Genomic DNA, 15,758 nt, shown 5'->3' with positions numbered 1-15,758 from the left:
CAAATTAAACCATATAATTATGGTGGTGGGGTGGAGATATGTCTCTACCAAAGGAGGTGTAAGGCACTCCTTCCTTCTGCTAGCCTGCAGGTCTCCCTTGGGCAAGGTGTAGTACCTGCTTCTCCCCCAGTCCGGTCACATGAAGCCATGGCAGCAGTTGGTGGAGAGGCATACGAGCAGCTGCTACATACCACAAGTCCTGGTTATGTGACCACTGACACCAGGCAGACAATCTCTGAAGAGTACTGATAATGGCTGGGGTCACCCGTCTTGTAAAGACACTGCCCAGAAGAAGGCAATGGCAAACCGCTTATGTAGAAACATTGCCAAGAACAGTTATGGTCATAGAAAGACCATGATCACCTACATCATATGACACGACACATAACGAATTAACAAACGAACCATATAATACAACTAGTATATAGACATCCACAGCATAGTAAATTCTAACTTGTCCCATTCAGGCCTAAAGACTTAATTGCTGTGGAAGATTTTTTACTCTTGTGGGATAACGTCTTTCCTGACAAAGGGAGTCACACTGCAGGAGAGTTTTGTGGCTGTGAAACAATCTCAGGTTCTGGCACCTCCTCTGTGGTGGTTGTAGGACTTGAGTCTGGACCTGCAGGACACCTTTCTTCTTTAACAATAGACTCTGCTTTCTTGAACTGATCAAGGTACCATCTCCAGTTGACATCAGACACAATCCATGATGTGTAGGACAGTGGTGCAGTTCTATCCTTAATTTTTCCAAGTATTCACTTTTGATCACCTTTGTAGTCTCTCACCTGGACTGCTTGTCCAGGAGTGAAACATCTAACCTCCTTGTTTGAGGAAACCTCAATTTGTCTCAGCTGTTTGTCCTGCATAATCCTTCTGAGACTGGGTTTGAGGAGGTCCAAGCGTGAGCACAAGGGATGACCCAGGAGCAGCATAGCTGATGAGTTGTTGGTTATGGAGTGTGCTGCACTGTGATCTGCTATGATCAGATTGGTGAGCTTCTGATTCAGTGTCAGCGTAGTGTGTTCTGCTAAGATTGCTCACAGTACGTACTTTAGACTCTAGACAAGTTTTTCTGCCAAGCCATTTGCAGCTGGCTGGTACGGTGCAGATGTAATATGTCTTATTCCATTCATTTTCAGGAATGATTGAAGCTGTGATTCATTGTCACTGACTAAGTGTTCTGGAACACCAGTCCTTGGGAAAGGGCTACTCAACACATTAACAGCGGAGAATATTGCGAACACTTCTGGCCATTTTGTAGCTGCGTCCACTACTTCCAAGAAATTTGTTCCCATGAATAGTCCAGCAAAATCTCTGCCTGGGAAATGTAGGGTATTCCCAGGGGTGGATATGCACTGTGCTCAGCATCTTGTGAACATGTTGGCATCCTGAACAGTGCATGGCAAACTGTTCGGTCTGTTTATCTATCCCAGTCCACCAGACAAAGCTTTCAGCCAATGCTTTCATTTTGACCACGGCTAGATGACCAGCATGTAGTTCATCTAACACTTTAGCTCTCAGCTTGGCTGCTACAACAACTCCTAATCCCCACATAAGGTAACCTCCATCAAGGGCAAATTCATCCCAGTGCTGGTAAAAATGGGGGAGGGGAACTGAAATTTCTACACCACATTTTTGGTTGACATGTGGACCTGAGACAGTGTAGGGTCTTTTCTGTTTTCCCTTTGGATTACCTCTGCTATAATAGGGTGACTTTCAATTCGCGTTAAGGAAAATACTTCACAAAGAGTGTCCTTTTTCATAAATTTTTTAGGTATTTCATTTTCCAAAAGTGAATAGGGCAATCTATCAGCATTTCCATGAATAGCTGTCCTTTTGAATTCAATCTTGTAATTGTGTCCTCCAAGAAACAAAGCCTATCATTGGAACAACCTTCCGTGGATTGGAAATGGACACCAGGGGTTGATGATCAGTAAATGAGGGTAAATTCTTTCCCATTCAAGTACTGATTAAAACATACTAGTTTCACCCCAAACCAGACTCTCTGTCAATCTGTGCATAACTTTTCTCTGCAGCAGTAAAGGAATGTGATGCAATGTTGACATTCACTTCCTTCACATGTGACATGACTGTACCTATACTATAAGGTGAGGCATCACAGGCAAGCTTCACTGGACGATGTGGATCATAATGTGTGAGTACAGTGTCTGACATCATCACTTCCTTTACCTTTTGGAAAGCCACCTCAAACTGCTTTGTCCATGGCTATTTCTTCTCGATCCATAGTAATGAGTTCAAGGGGTGGAGCACAGTAGCCAAGTTTGGCAGCAATCTGTAGTTGTAATTGAAAAATCCTAAAAAGGACCATAACTGTGACATGTCCTTTGGTCTTGGGGTTTTCACCACTGCTTGAATTTTCTCAGTACTCTTGTGTAATTCTTGCGTGTCAATGGTGTGACCTCAATAAGTGATGTTTGCTTCAAAAAACTGACACTTGTTACATTGTGCTCTGAGCCCATAAACTTCTAATATTTTGAACACTGTCTTGAGACCTTGGAAATGTTTCTTGTCATTGTTACCGGTAATAATGCTGTCATCCAAGTTACTCTGAGTGCCCGGGCAGTCTTGCAGCACCTGGTCCATAGATTTCTGCCAGAGTGCAGGTGCAGGTGCTACTGCAAAAGTAAGTCTTTTATAGCAATAAAGTCCTCTGTGAGCACATATGGTGAGAAACACTTTGGACTCCTCTTCCATCTCCATCTGCAGGTAGGCATTATCTAACTCCACTTTGGAGAGTGTTTCCCTTCAGAAAGGTTTGCAAAGATGTCCTCTATCCTGGGCAGAAGATATTGATCTACTTTTACTACAGGGTTGACAGTGACCTTAAAATCACCACAGATCCTGACAGACCCATTCTTCTTGGCTACTAGGACCATTGTTGTTTCCCATGGGCTCCACTCAACCTTGGAAAGAACTCGTTCGTCCTTTATTGGATCCAGCTCACTGGCTACTTTATCAAGATGGTATAAGGAACTGGACAGACTTTGTAAAATTTGGGTGTGACATTTCACTTAACATTATTTTACCCTAACTGTGTTTGAGTTGTCCAGTGCCTTTCTGAGTTCATTTTCAGTTGACTCTCTTGCAGGGGACGTGGCATGAAAATGGTGGATGGATCTCCAATCAAATTGTAGGTGAGCCCTCCTGTTTTTTAGAACATTCAAGCCCAACTTGGCTTTTTGGTTGTTGTATTTCACTGTTATGAATATCATTCCCACAGGAGTTGTCTTTCCTCCAGTATAAGTCTTAGTTGGATAACTGCAGGCTTCAGTTCAGTACCTTTGAAATGCCGCTCAGATTCATTTTGTGAAATAACTGAAACAGCCACTTCCATTTTAATTAATTTGTCATTCACTTCTGGTGTAAGCAATATTGCTTGTCCATTGCTAGTTTTCACATTGTAAATCTCAGGGATACACAGTGCTTTGTCATTCTCGTCATTATCAGATTCTTCATCAACAGATTGCAAGTTAGTTCTCTTTGCGAAATTGTAACTTGATTTTTTTATCTTTTTCTTTCCCTGTGCAGTCCATTTATTTCTGTTTGCCCAGCATGCTGTTTGTATGTGTCCTTCTTTGTGTATTTCCTGCAACTATCACCTTTAAACCTTCATTGGTCTGATGTATGTGAGCCCCTGCCACAACGGTAACAACAGTTTGTTCAGACAGGCATGTTTTTATTTAGATGTTGCAATTTTGTTCACACTCACTTTCATTCCTGACTGCAACTCAATTGTGTCTCTGTCTTCTGTTTCCATTGACACAGCGATTTCAATTGGTCTTTTAAATATGAGTTGTACTTCAGTTAGGAGCTGTGTTTGAAGCTTTCTTCTAAAATTCCACAAATGAAACAATCTCTCAGTGGATCATTAAGCTCATTACTGAACTGGCAATGCTCAGACAATTTCTTCAATTCAGCCACATAAGCTAAAATGAACTCCACTGCCTTTGATTTCACTTATGAAACATAAAGCAATTTGCAGTCAACAATGGGTTCGGTTCTAAATGTTCCTGCATTACTTTCACAATATCAGCAAAGCTCATTTCAGCTGGTTTGGCTGGAGAAGTCAAATTTCTAAGCAAAATGTGTGTTTTTCACCAACTGCACTGAGCAAAACCTGCGCTCATTTCTCATTGGCTATTTAATTTGCTTTATAATACTGCTCAATTTGTTCAGTATACAGGATCCAGTTATCTGTTGTAAAATTGAACGCATCTATCTTTCCGATGTAGCCAGCCATTCCTAATATTTTTAATTTGTTATTATTATACTCACCTCACTGTTTATGAACCCATGAATTTTGCCCATTCTCTAACTTTTTTTTTAAACTTGAATGTTTCTGTCCCTTCCCAAAGAACCACATGCTGCACTTCAACAGGTAGGCAGTCATCTTGGGTTCATTTTAAAACTTACTCATCTCCACTATTATGCTTTGTAACTCCAGAAACGAATTCAAAGAAAAACATAGAAGCCAGCAATAGCACCTGTCCGTTAGGTTTTTACTTTAGTGAGGCGCACATATATGACATGGCGGCATAATGACATACGACATTCACATACTTTTATACATAACCAGTAGTGAATTATGTAAAATATTACTGAAATATTGAATACACCACAGTAGTGATCATAATTCAATTAGAGTTAGCATATTTTAGAAGACAAAGATAAAATGGAGTCCAAGTTCTAAATTGCCAATTTTACTGCACTGAGGAAGTTGTACAGTTGGAGTGGAAACAGCTGCTTGATCATAGGTCAGTCTCAGAACAATTAGAGACATTCTAGGGGAAGATTTAAGATGTTCACACAAAGAGCATAGCTAGAGCCATCAGATCCCAAGCTCCCCAGACGGTAGACTGGGATAAAAATATGAAATTGATTTAATACTCAGTCAGGGATATAACGGACAGTGTAATTTAAAAAGTTCCTGTGCCTTAAAGACCAAACCTTCCTATGATACACTCAGTTGGCCACTTTATTAGGCATCATTAATGCAAGTACATTTGGCAGCAACTCAATGCAAAAAAGTATGCAAACATTGTCAAGAGGGTCAGTTGTTGTTCAGACCAAACATCAGAATGGGGAAGAAATGTGATCGAAGTGATTTTGACCATGGAATAGTTGTTGGTGCCAGACAGGGTGGTTTGAGTATTTCAGAAACTGCTGGGAGTTTTACACACAACAGTCTCTAGAGTTTACAGAAAATGGTGTTAAAAACAAAATAAAATTGTGAGCAGCAGCTTTGTAGGCAAAAACACCGTGTTAATGAGAAACGCAAACATGAGGAAATCGACCCAAAACGTCCACTGTACTTCTTCCTATAGATGCTGCCTGGCCTGTTGCATTCCACCAGCGTTTTGTGTGTGTTGCTTGTTAATGAGAGAGATCAGAGGAGAATGACCAGAATGGTTCAAGCTGAATGTTTTTTATAAAGCTGACACATAACTCAAATAATCATGTGTTACAAAAACAGTGTGCAGAAGAACATCTCTGAACACATAACACATCAAACCTTGAAGTGCATGGTCTACAGCAGCAGAAGACCACAAACATACATTCAGTGGCCACTTTGTTAGGTATATTAAGTATATAATAAAGTGGGCCCTGTGTAGAAGTTACTGGGCACATGCCCTGCAGACATGGTAGGAAGTGACTAATGTGGATTCCTGTTCACCAAATAGTACGTTCAGACTTCTTTCCTGGTGATTTCACTGTGTATGCTGTTTGTCTTTTCATTCTATGATCTTATAGTGTTTAAGCTAGATAGCAGAGTCTAGAGTTGGTTCTGATGAAGGACAATCTATTATATTTCAAATGCATTCTTTCATGATCAACATTTTCCTGTTTCTCCTGTACATATACCAGACAAGGCATCAATTTACCTAAAATCTGGAACTGAAAACTGATGTTTCATCTAACACTTAAATTATTTTGACAAGGTGTAATCTGAACTATGATTATGAAAGCAAACATCGACACCTGTCTCTGCAAGCAGCCAAACTGCTACACCTACACATTCATCTCCCATTATGGCCTCAGGGTGGAGGAGCAACATTTTATATTCCATCTGGGTAGCCTCAAACCTTATGGCATGGATATCAATTTCTCCTGGTAAAAAAAGATTCCTTTCCCCTCCCATCTTCTTCTATTTCCCACTCTGCCTCTTAACTCTTCTCACCTGCCTATAGCCTCTCCCTGGACCCCCTCCTTCTTCCCTTTTCTTCCCTATCTGCTCTAGTATCAGATACCTTCCTCTTCAGCCCTTTATCTTTCCCACCCACCTGGCTTCACCTACCATCTTCTAACTATCCTCTTTCTCTTTATTCTGGCATCTTCCCCCTGCCTTTCCAGTCCTTGTCTGGGCCTGAAATGTCAACTGCTTATTCATTTCCATAGAAACTGCCTGACCTGCTGAGTTCCTCCACCATTTTGTGTGTGTTGCTTTGGATTTCCAGCATCTGCAGAATTTCTCATGTTTAAACTATAGACAAGAGCTGGTAATTTTGTTAATCTCCAAATTCTGCAGAGCTCCAATCCACAAGAGGTGTTATGAATGCTTATTAACATTCTGTCTTCAGAATTTAAAGCTAGTAGCTTTTGTAAATTAATGTTTGCCCTTATCCCAGCTTCAAGAATCATCTCAAAACTTGCGTTAAATGCTGGTATTTAAAAGCCCATCCAAAAAAGATATAGAGAGTGTATTCACAATATACTTAAAATATTCTAAGTAAGAGTAATTTCTGTTTTGTTGCTTACTGTTTTCTGTTCATTCTCAAACACTTCACGAGCTTCCTCATAGTCACAATATTCTGAAATACATTCTCTTTCCAAATTTCCTGACTTTGTCTCTTCAAAAAAATGGTTGGCTCGTCGAGCTCTTTTCAACATGGAGAACGCATCCTCTTCTGCAAGGAACACTGCAAAGGGAAGGTTAACAATACACAAGGAGACAAGTAAATGATGTGTAGATCATCGCATTGGTTACAGGCAACAGTACATTCTCTTGTCACTTGTTGTTCAAACATATCTCAGAATCACTCCCCATTGCCCACACCGGCTTTGCTGAGGGCTGGAAAACTGTGTGTGTGACCTGCCCCCACCCCCCGGGCGTCCTCAACTCACTTGGTTTTCCAGTGAGTAACTGAGGCCCAAACTACTTAGGTCAATGTAGTTAGAAACAGATGTCTTATTTAAGGATAAAACTGGATTTACCTTAACATTTCCTTCATTTCTATAGTGATTGTACTCGAGGAGTATTTTATTGGTTCAAAACTTCTGCACTTTTCTGAGGTTGTAGCATGCCACATCAATCAAGACCATTTTAGTTTCTTCCTTATAAGGAACATTTAGTCAGTTGTTATGAAGGAGTAAGCCACGTTTCAAAGTAAACATTGCTACTGTGTTCAAAGCCAAGGTTACAGTGACCACAGCTACATTCACCTAGGATGAACAGCCAAAATACTATTCCCCTCATTTGTTCTTCCAATATCCAGATAACATTTGGATTATCAATGGTTGCATTTTAAATCAACAACATATTTTAAATTATTCTTCAATTATCTGATTTCACTACATTTACAATTTTGGATTCTAAATCTCTAAACAACTAATAGACCCAGTTTGCTGAAGAAGCCAAAATATTTATTTGAAAATGGCTATCAATACGTTCTCTACTTTAAGAATATTATATAAAATTGAAAGCACATAATCACTTGAGAACTGCTTGGAGAATGACATGCAAAGTCAATGCCAACCATTACCAGAGTAGAATCAGTACTCTCACAGCTATATCTCTTCCCAGTCTGTTACTTGTGAAAACGTCATCCTCTTCTCTCAATTCCTCCGTTTCTACTGCACAAGCTCTCAGGATGACACTTTTCATTCCAGAACGAAGGAGATGTCCTCCTTCCTCAAGTAAACAGGCTTCCCTTCCTCCACCATCAACGCTGCCCTCAACTGCATCTCTTCCATTTCACACACGTCTGCTCTTACCTCATCTTCCCGCCACCCTACCAGGGATAGGGTTCCTCTTGAACTCACCTACCATCCCACCAGCCTCTGCCTCCAGCGCATAATTCTCTGGAGCTTCCGCCATTTCCAATGGGATCCCACCACCAAACACATCTCCCCCCCCCCGCCGCCCACACTTTCTGCTTTCCGCAGGGATCGCTCCCTACGCAACTCCCTTGTCCTTCCGTCCCACCCCACTGATCTCCCTCCTGGCACTTATCCTTGCAAGTGGAACAAGTGTTCCACCTGCCCCTACACTTCCTCCCTCACTACCATTCAGGGCCCTGAACAGTTCTTCCAAGTGAGGCCACACTTCACCTGTGGGCCTGTTGGGATTACTTACCTTGTCTGGTGATCCTAGTGTGGCCTCTTGTATGTCAGTGAGACCCAACGTAGATTCAGAGAGTGCTTCGCTAAGCTCCTACGCTCTGTCCACCAGCAGAAGCGCGATCTCCCAGTGTCCACCCCTTCTATTTTCATTTCCCATTCCTATTCCGACATGTCAGTCCATTGCCTCCTCTACTGTTGCAATGAGGCCACACTCAGGTTGGAGGAACAACACATTATATTCCATCTGGGTAGCCTCCAACCTGATGGCATGAACATCGATTTCTCAAACTTCCAGTAATGGCCCCCTCCCCTTTCAGCATTCCCTATCCCCTTTTCACTCTCTCACCTTATCTCCTTGCCTGTCCATCGCCTCCCTCTGGTGTTCCTCTCCCCTTTTCTTTCTTCCATAACCTTCTGTCCTCTCCTATAAGACTCCCCCTTCTCCAGCCCTGTATCACTTTCACCAATCAACTTCCCAGCTCTTCATCCTCCCCCTCCCGGTTTCACTTATCACCTTGTATTTCTCTCTCCTCTCCCTCAACTTTTAAATCTACTGCTCATCTTTTTTTTCTCCAGTCCTGCCAAAAGGTCTCAGTCCGAAATGTTGACTGTACTTTTTTCCATAGATGCTGCCTGGCCTGCTGAGTTCTTCCAGCATTTTGTGTGTTTTGCATGGATTCTAGTGTCTGCAGATTTTCTCGTTTACTGTTTACACTTTGCTGCTCCAATATTAGTTTATAGAAAAGTATTGTGAAGTGTGAGTATTATACTTTACATGTAAGCTTAATAAAAAAACTTCCCAAGTGAAGTTCATCAGAAGAGGTTTACCAGGATGCTGCCTGGATTGGAGGGCATATGCTATAAAGGATGGCTAGATAAACTAGCGCTGTTTTCTCTAGAGTGATGGAGGCTGAAGGGAAATATTTACAGTGCCTTGTAAAAGAATTCAGCAGCGCCCCCCTCCCGCGCCACATGCCAGTGATAATAAACCTGATTCTGACTCTGATTCTGAGAAGCCTCTACTAGCTTTGCACAACGTGACGAGCAAGATTTGCCCCTTTCTCTCTGCCAAATTGCTCAAGCTGTGCCAGGTTAGTTGGGGAGTGGCAGTGGACAGCAATCTTGAGGTCTTGCCTGAGATAACCACTTTGGTTATCAGGCAGTGTGCTTTGGCTCATTGTCCTGCTGAAGGATAGACTGCCCAGTTTAAGCTTTTGGGCAGAGGCTACCAGGATCTCTCTGTATATAGCAACATTCATCTCCCCATCAATCTTGACCAGATTTCCAGCCCCTGCTGCTGAAAATCTAGGGATGCTAGGGATGGTGTTAACTGACTGATGCACAGAATTAGATTTACACCACATGTACCGCTTAGTCTTAAGGCCAAGAAATTCCACTATAGGCTTACCTGCCCACAAGACCTTCTTCCACATCTTTACGGTATATTCTAAGTGACGCTTTGCAAAGTCTTTGAACACAAGGACAAGGATATGCTTTTTTTTAAGCCAGAGCTTCTTCTTTGCCACTCTTCCATAAGTAACCTTTTTGTGGAAGGCCTTAGAGACTGTAGAACCATGAACTTTATCTCCAGTTGCAGCCACTAACTTCTGCAACTCAGTCAAAAAATGACCATTGGTGTCACAGAAGCTTCTCTTACAAATGTCATTTTTCTCCGGCAAAAATGTTTAGAGGGGCAGCCTGACCTAACCTGAAAGGCTCTGGTTTCATATTTTTTCCATTTATGGACTGCACTGAGCTCTGAGGTATGTTCAGTGCCTTTGAGATGGTCTTGTACCTTTCCCCAGATTTGTGCTTCTCTGTTATCATTTCCCTGACTTGCCTTGAATGCTCTTTTGGCTTAATTTTGATTTAGCCTGTTAAAAATCTACCATACAGTTAGACCTTACAAAGAGAGGGAATATTTATTCAGACGATCCTCCAATTTTCTACATCAACAAATTGGATGAATTGGTAAGGAATACTGTATATTGCACCTGAGGAAAGTTAGCGTAGTAATTGCAAAAAGGGTGAATACTTTTTCAGACTCCTAATATTGGTTTTTAATTTTTATAACTTGTTGACAGTTTTTGGAATTTTTCTTTTGATTTGACATAATGCACAATGTTTTGTAGATTAGCTCAAAAAACCTTATTTCAACATATTTTAAATTTAGGAAATGAGACAGTAAATGTGAACAACACACACGAAATGCTGGAGGAACTCAGGTGGTCAGGCAGTATCTAGGAAGAGTACAGTCTTCAGCAGTAAAATGTGAAAATAGTTGTGGGGGCTGAATACATTTTCAAGGCACCGTATAAGGTTATGAGAGGCGTAGACAGGGTAGACATGTAGACATGTCTACAGCTGGAGGGCATATATTTAAGATGGGAGATGGTAAATTCAAATGAGTTGTGTGGGGCGGTTGTTTTACACAGAGAGTAATGGATGCCTGGAATGTGCTGCTTGGCAAATATGATAGAGGTATTTAAGAAGCTTTTAGATAAGTACTTGAATACGCAGAGAATGGAGGAACACGGATCTTCTCTAAGCAGAAGGATAAATTTCATTAGGCATTTAATTACTAGTTTATTAGTTCAGCACAACATCAAAAAACTGAAGAACCTGTCCCTATTCTGTACTGTTTGTTCTATGTTCTATAACAATGATATTCCTCAATTGATCCAAAGATTCACAGAAAGAACACAAAGCCTCAATTATGGATAACAACATGTGTGAACTGTAAGAGTCCATCTTTTATTGAATAATCCTCCACATATTATTAAATGATGCCTCTGCAAATACAACTGCTTATTGATTGCCAGCACATGGAGTCTTAATGCCCCAAGGTTCCATATTTCTTTTCTTGTTTTGAAAAATGCATACAATGGTGAAAAAGGTTAAAAGTCAATTTCACACAAAAAAAATGACCAAGCCAACAACTGTTTATTGGGGATGGATCCTCTTTTAATCATCATCATCCAAAAGAGATTATTTTGCTCTTAAGAGTTATGCTTTATCGATTTGATTTCTTGCTTGTTGAGAATGATGCAACTTCAGTTGCAGTGGAACATTATGTCAAGGTTTGCCCTTATCTGTTCTGGCTGGTACAGCACATCTAGCTCCAACACATATTTATCTGCACATCACTGTCTATTACTCAACCAGAGTCTTATTATGGCCTGAATGATCTTCAAACATGATGATTGTCATCCAGGAAAACCATAAATCAGACTGGTTTGGCGTCAGCAATGATATACCAGAACAACCAGGTACATCATGCGGTGCCTTGCATAACAATCAATTGGTAAATTGGTTCAGTATTGTCGCCTGTAGCAAGGGAGAGTGAAAAACTTTCTTTTATATGTCATCCTTTGAGACAATTTCATCACATCAGTACATTGGGGTAGTATAAAGGAAAAACAATAACAGAATGCAGAATAAAGTGTTACACACACAGTGCAGTGCAGGGCCATAAAGATGTGGATTTTGAGGTCAAGAGTCCATCTTATCATACTAAGGACTGTTCAGTAGTCTTATAACAGCAAAATAGAAGCAGACCTTGATCCTGGAAGTCTCTGCTTTCAGGCTTTTGAATCTTCTGCTTGATGGGAGGGGAAGAGGTCGATGGGGTCTTTGATTATGCTCTCTGCTTTACTGAAGCAACAAGTAGAAGAGAGGTTGGTTTCCATGAGGTGCTGAACCGTGTCCACAACTTTCTGAAATTCTTATCAGTCTTGAACAGAGTAGTTGTCATATTAAGACATGGTCTATCTGGATGGGATGCTTTCTGTGATGCATCTATAAAAAATTGTGAGGATCAAAGGGAAACATGCCAAAATTATTTAGCCTCCTGAGAAAGTGGAGGAGCAGGATCATATACTTCACAAGCTCTAGCATTATGTCTTTCCTTCTATTTCACCCATATTAAACACACAGAGTAGATCACCAACTTCACCAGATCCAAATTCTGACACATATGCCCGTTAGTAATGTCCAAGGGATATGGATGCAAAACCATTTGGTCACTTATTCCTATTATTCCTCTGATGTGACCAAACTACACTGATCCTACAAGATGATGCATCAGTGGCCAGCAACAAAAGCTTTGCTGGATCATAATGAATGAGAAGATTCAAACTCAGAAGAAAATGTATCAACTCTTGGGCGTTTCTTGATTTCTTGCCCACCGATTCTGTCTTGTGATTTAACAAAGTCCAAACATGATGCAGGAATGTTTTCAGGAGCTATCTATTGTAACTAAAGAATCTTTGAAGATGGCGGTGTGACCCAGCGTACAGCGGCCATTCTGGTGAATGATCTCTGTTATCTGTCAAGTAGGGTGCCGTGCACAATCCTGATTTGATGGAGACAGATGTGAGAGCACGGAGGAACATCTGTGAAACTTCTGAAATGCCTGCTTCACTGCCGCTGCTACTGTGTGATCCAAAATCTCCAGAGGGGAAGGCCCCGAGTCCTCAGCTTTGCTTGTTGCTTGGCGGCTGGGGCTGGGTCGAAGCGCTCGGCAGAGATGGTGCTCGGTGCTCAGTGTCGGAGGGCTGGTCGGAGGCTCAAAGTTTTCGGACGGACTCAGAGTCGGCTGCGGTCGGGTGCTTCCAATGCATCGGCAAGTTTGCTGCGCTTGGAGTTCATGGCAGGGAGAGTTTCTCCCTTTTACCGTCTGTGTGAGATGATGGGGCTATCGGGATAAGACTTTTACCGTGCCCATGGTCTGCTCTTTATCAAATTACGATATTGCTTTGCACTGTTGTAACTATATGTTATAATTATGTGGTTTTGTCAGTTTTAGTCTTGGTTTGTCCTGTGTTTCTGTGATACCTCTCTGGAGGAACATTGTATCATTTTTTAATGCATGCATTTCTAAATGACAATAAATGAGGACTGAGTGTCCTCATAATCTAATCTAAATCCGAAGTAGGCATTTAACTCTGTCAAATTGATTGGATCTGATTCATTCACTACTGCTGAGACATTGCACTGCACTGAGTGGAGTCCTTCAGCATCCATCTGAAAACGATGAGAGACTGCTTCCGAGACAGCAGAGCTAGGCTTGTCTTTTTCCAACTGTATCTCGTTTAACAGCAAACCTTCTTGTTCCACCTTGTGTTCTCACTCTATCTTTCCTGCCACGTCCAGGAGACCTTTGCTGAAACTATCCATTATTCTCTGAAATATGTACAAACCTAATGCTATCCCAAATGATTGCTTGCATATTGAAAAATTCCAACATGGGCATCCAAAACTTCTTTAAACCTTTGTGCAACTTGATTTGCGGGTAAGTATATAACATGTCATGGGTTGTGAAGATCTGCCTTCCACCTGGTTGAGCCAATGATTGTCTATTGATTGTTTTCTAACTATCTACATAGCTCCTAATGATGTTATCTGTCTTCGTTACAGAAATGATTGGAAGAGCAGAATCAGAAAACTCAACCAATGGCTGCTTCTTGTTATTTCTTCAGCTTTTCCCCAATATTTTTCTTCTCACTGTAAGATAAAGGTTATGTGTTGAAGAATGAAGATGTGCCATCTTCCTTCAGATTCATCTTGGCTTCCAACTCTAGAATTCTTTCATGTTCAATATGAAATTCTTGCTGGAACTTGTCAATTACAGCTAATACATAAGGTACATTTAATGCAGGGTTCCACAGCCTGGGTCCATGTACCCTTCAGTGAATGGAAAGAGTCCATGGCATTAAACAAAGGTTGGGAACTATCTGGACTATTCCTCTTCTGACCCTGTCTCTTGCAAAAATGCCATCCCCTTCTTGCCATTCCTCCGTCTCCGCCGCATCTGCTCTCAGGATGAGGCTTTTCATTCCAGGATGAGGGAGATGTCCTCCTTTTTTAAAGAAAGGGGCTTCCCTTCCTCCACCATCAATTCTGCTCTCAAATGTATCTCCCCAATTTCACGCACATCTGCTCTCACTCCATCCTCCCGCCACCCCACTAGGAATAGGGTTCCCCTGGTCCTCACCTACCACCCCACCAGCCTCTGGGTCCAACATATTATTCTCCGTAACTTCCGCCACCTCCAACAGGATCCCACCACTAAGCACATCTTTCCCTCCCCCCCTCCGCTTTCCGCAGGGATCGCTCCCTACGTGACTGCCTTGTCCATTCGTCCCCCCCATCCCTCCTCTCTGATCTCCCTCCTGGCACTTATCCTTGTAAGTGGAACAAGTGCTACACATGCCCTTACACTTCCTCCCTTACCATCATTCAGGGCCCCAGACAGTCCTTCCAAGTGAGGGGACACTTCACCTGTGAGTCGGCTGGTGTGATATACTGCGTCCGGAGCTCCTGATATGGCCTTCTATATATTGGCGAGACCCGACGCAGACTGGGAGGTCATTTTGCTGAACACCTACGCTTTGTCCGCCAGAGAAAGCAGGATCTCCCAGTGGCCACACACTTTAATTCCATATCCCATTCCCATTCTGACATGTTTATCCATGGCCTCCTCTACTGTAAAGATGAAGCCACACTCAGGTTGGAGGAACAACACCTTATATTCTGTCTGGGTAGCCTCCAACCTGATGGCATGAACATTGACTTCTCAAACTTCCGCTAATGCCCCACCTCCCCCTCGTACCCCATCCGTTATTTATATACATACATTCTTCCTCTCACTCTCCTTTTCCTCCCTCTGTCCCTCTGACTATACCCCTTGCCCATCCTCCAGGTTTTCCCCCCCTCCCCCTTTTCCTTCTCCCTGGGCCTCCTGTCTGATGATCCTCTCATATCCCTTTTGCCAATCACCTGTCCAGCTCTTGGCTCCATCCCTCCCCCTCCTGTCTTCTCCTATCATTTTGGATCTCCCCCTCCCCCTCCCACTTTCAAATCTCTTACTAGCTCTTCTTTCAGTTAGTCTGGAGGAAGGGTCTCGGCCTGAAACGTCGACTGTACCTCTTCCTAGAGATGCTGCCTGGCCTGCTGCATTCTTGATGTGTGTTGCAAAGGTTGGGAACCCCTGGTTTAATGAACGGTTGATGAAAGAAGAAATAACCTTGCTTCACTCTCACTGTTTCTCACAGTCACTTGGATTCTTTCCCAGGTGTAAGTATGAAGGACTATGATTGATTCCTTGAGCTTCATAGCACCATCTGACTAAAACTGCTGAAATTCCTGTTCACACATCGCTAATAATGCAGCAATATTGCTGTTTTCATTGGCATTCCCTTTCCTTCTGACATACAGAAAGATTGACTACATTTCTAACAAGATAAATAGCCCAAACAATCCATCCAGGTCACCACTTTCCTCCCTTTAATACTAATGTTATTCTTTCTCTTTCTCTGCAACAGGCTTCACATTGCTTAATTACATCAGTTTTCAAGGTGGTTTGCTTTGCTTTCACATAAAGAATTGAGAGA

General features: G+C 42.0%; 1 protein-coding gene across 1 annotated transcript in view; it reads right to left on the bottom strand.

The window, feature by feature from the left end:
• f2 (coagulation factor II (thrombin)) overlaps positions 1–15,758 on the bottom strand; it is an 87,520-nt gene that overhangs the window by 63,641 nt on the left and 8,121 nt on the right. The window contains exon 2 of the mRNA XM_072272209.1: positions 6,781–6,941. Within this exon, the coding sequence (XP_072128310.1) occupies positions 6,781–6,941 (161 nt within the window). The remainder of the gene's footprint in view (positions 1–6,780; positions 6,942–15,758) is intronic.

Source organism: Mobula birostris, chromosome 11 (assembly GCF_030028105.1).
Source record: "Mobula birostris isolate sMobBir1 chromosome 11, sMobBir1.hap1, whole genome shotgun sequence".
Lineage (NCBI taxonomy): Eukaryota > Metazoa > Chordata > Chondrichthyes > Myliobatiformes > Myliobatidae > Mobula > Mobula birostris.
The sequence above is the reverse complement of the archived record's forward strand: the minus strand, read 5'-3'. Positions and strand labels throughout refer to the sequence as shown.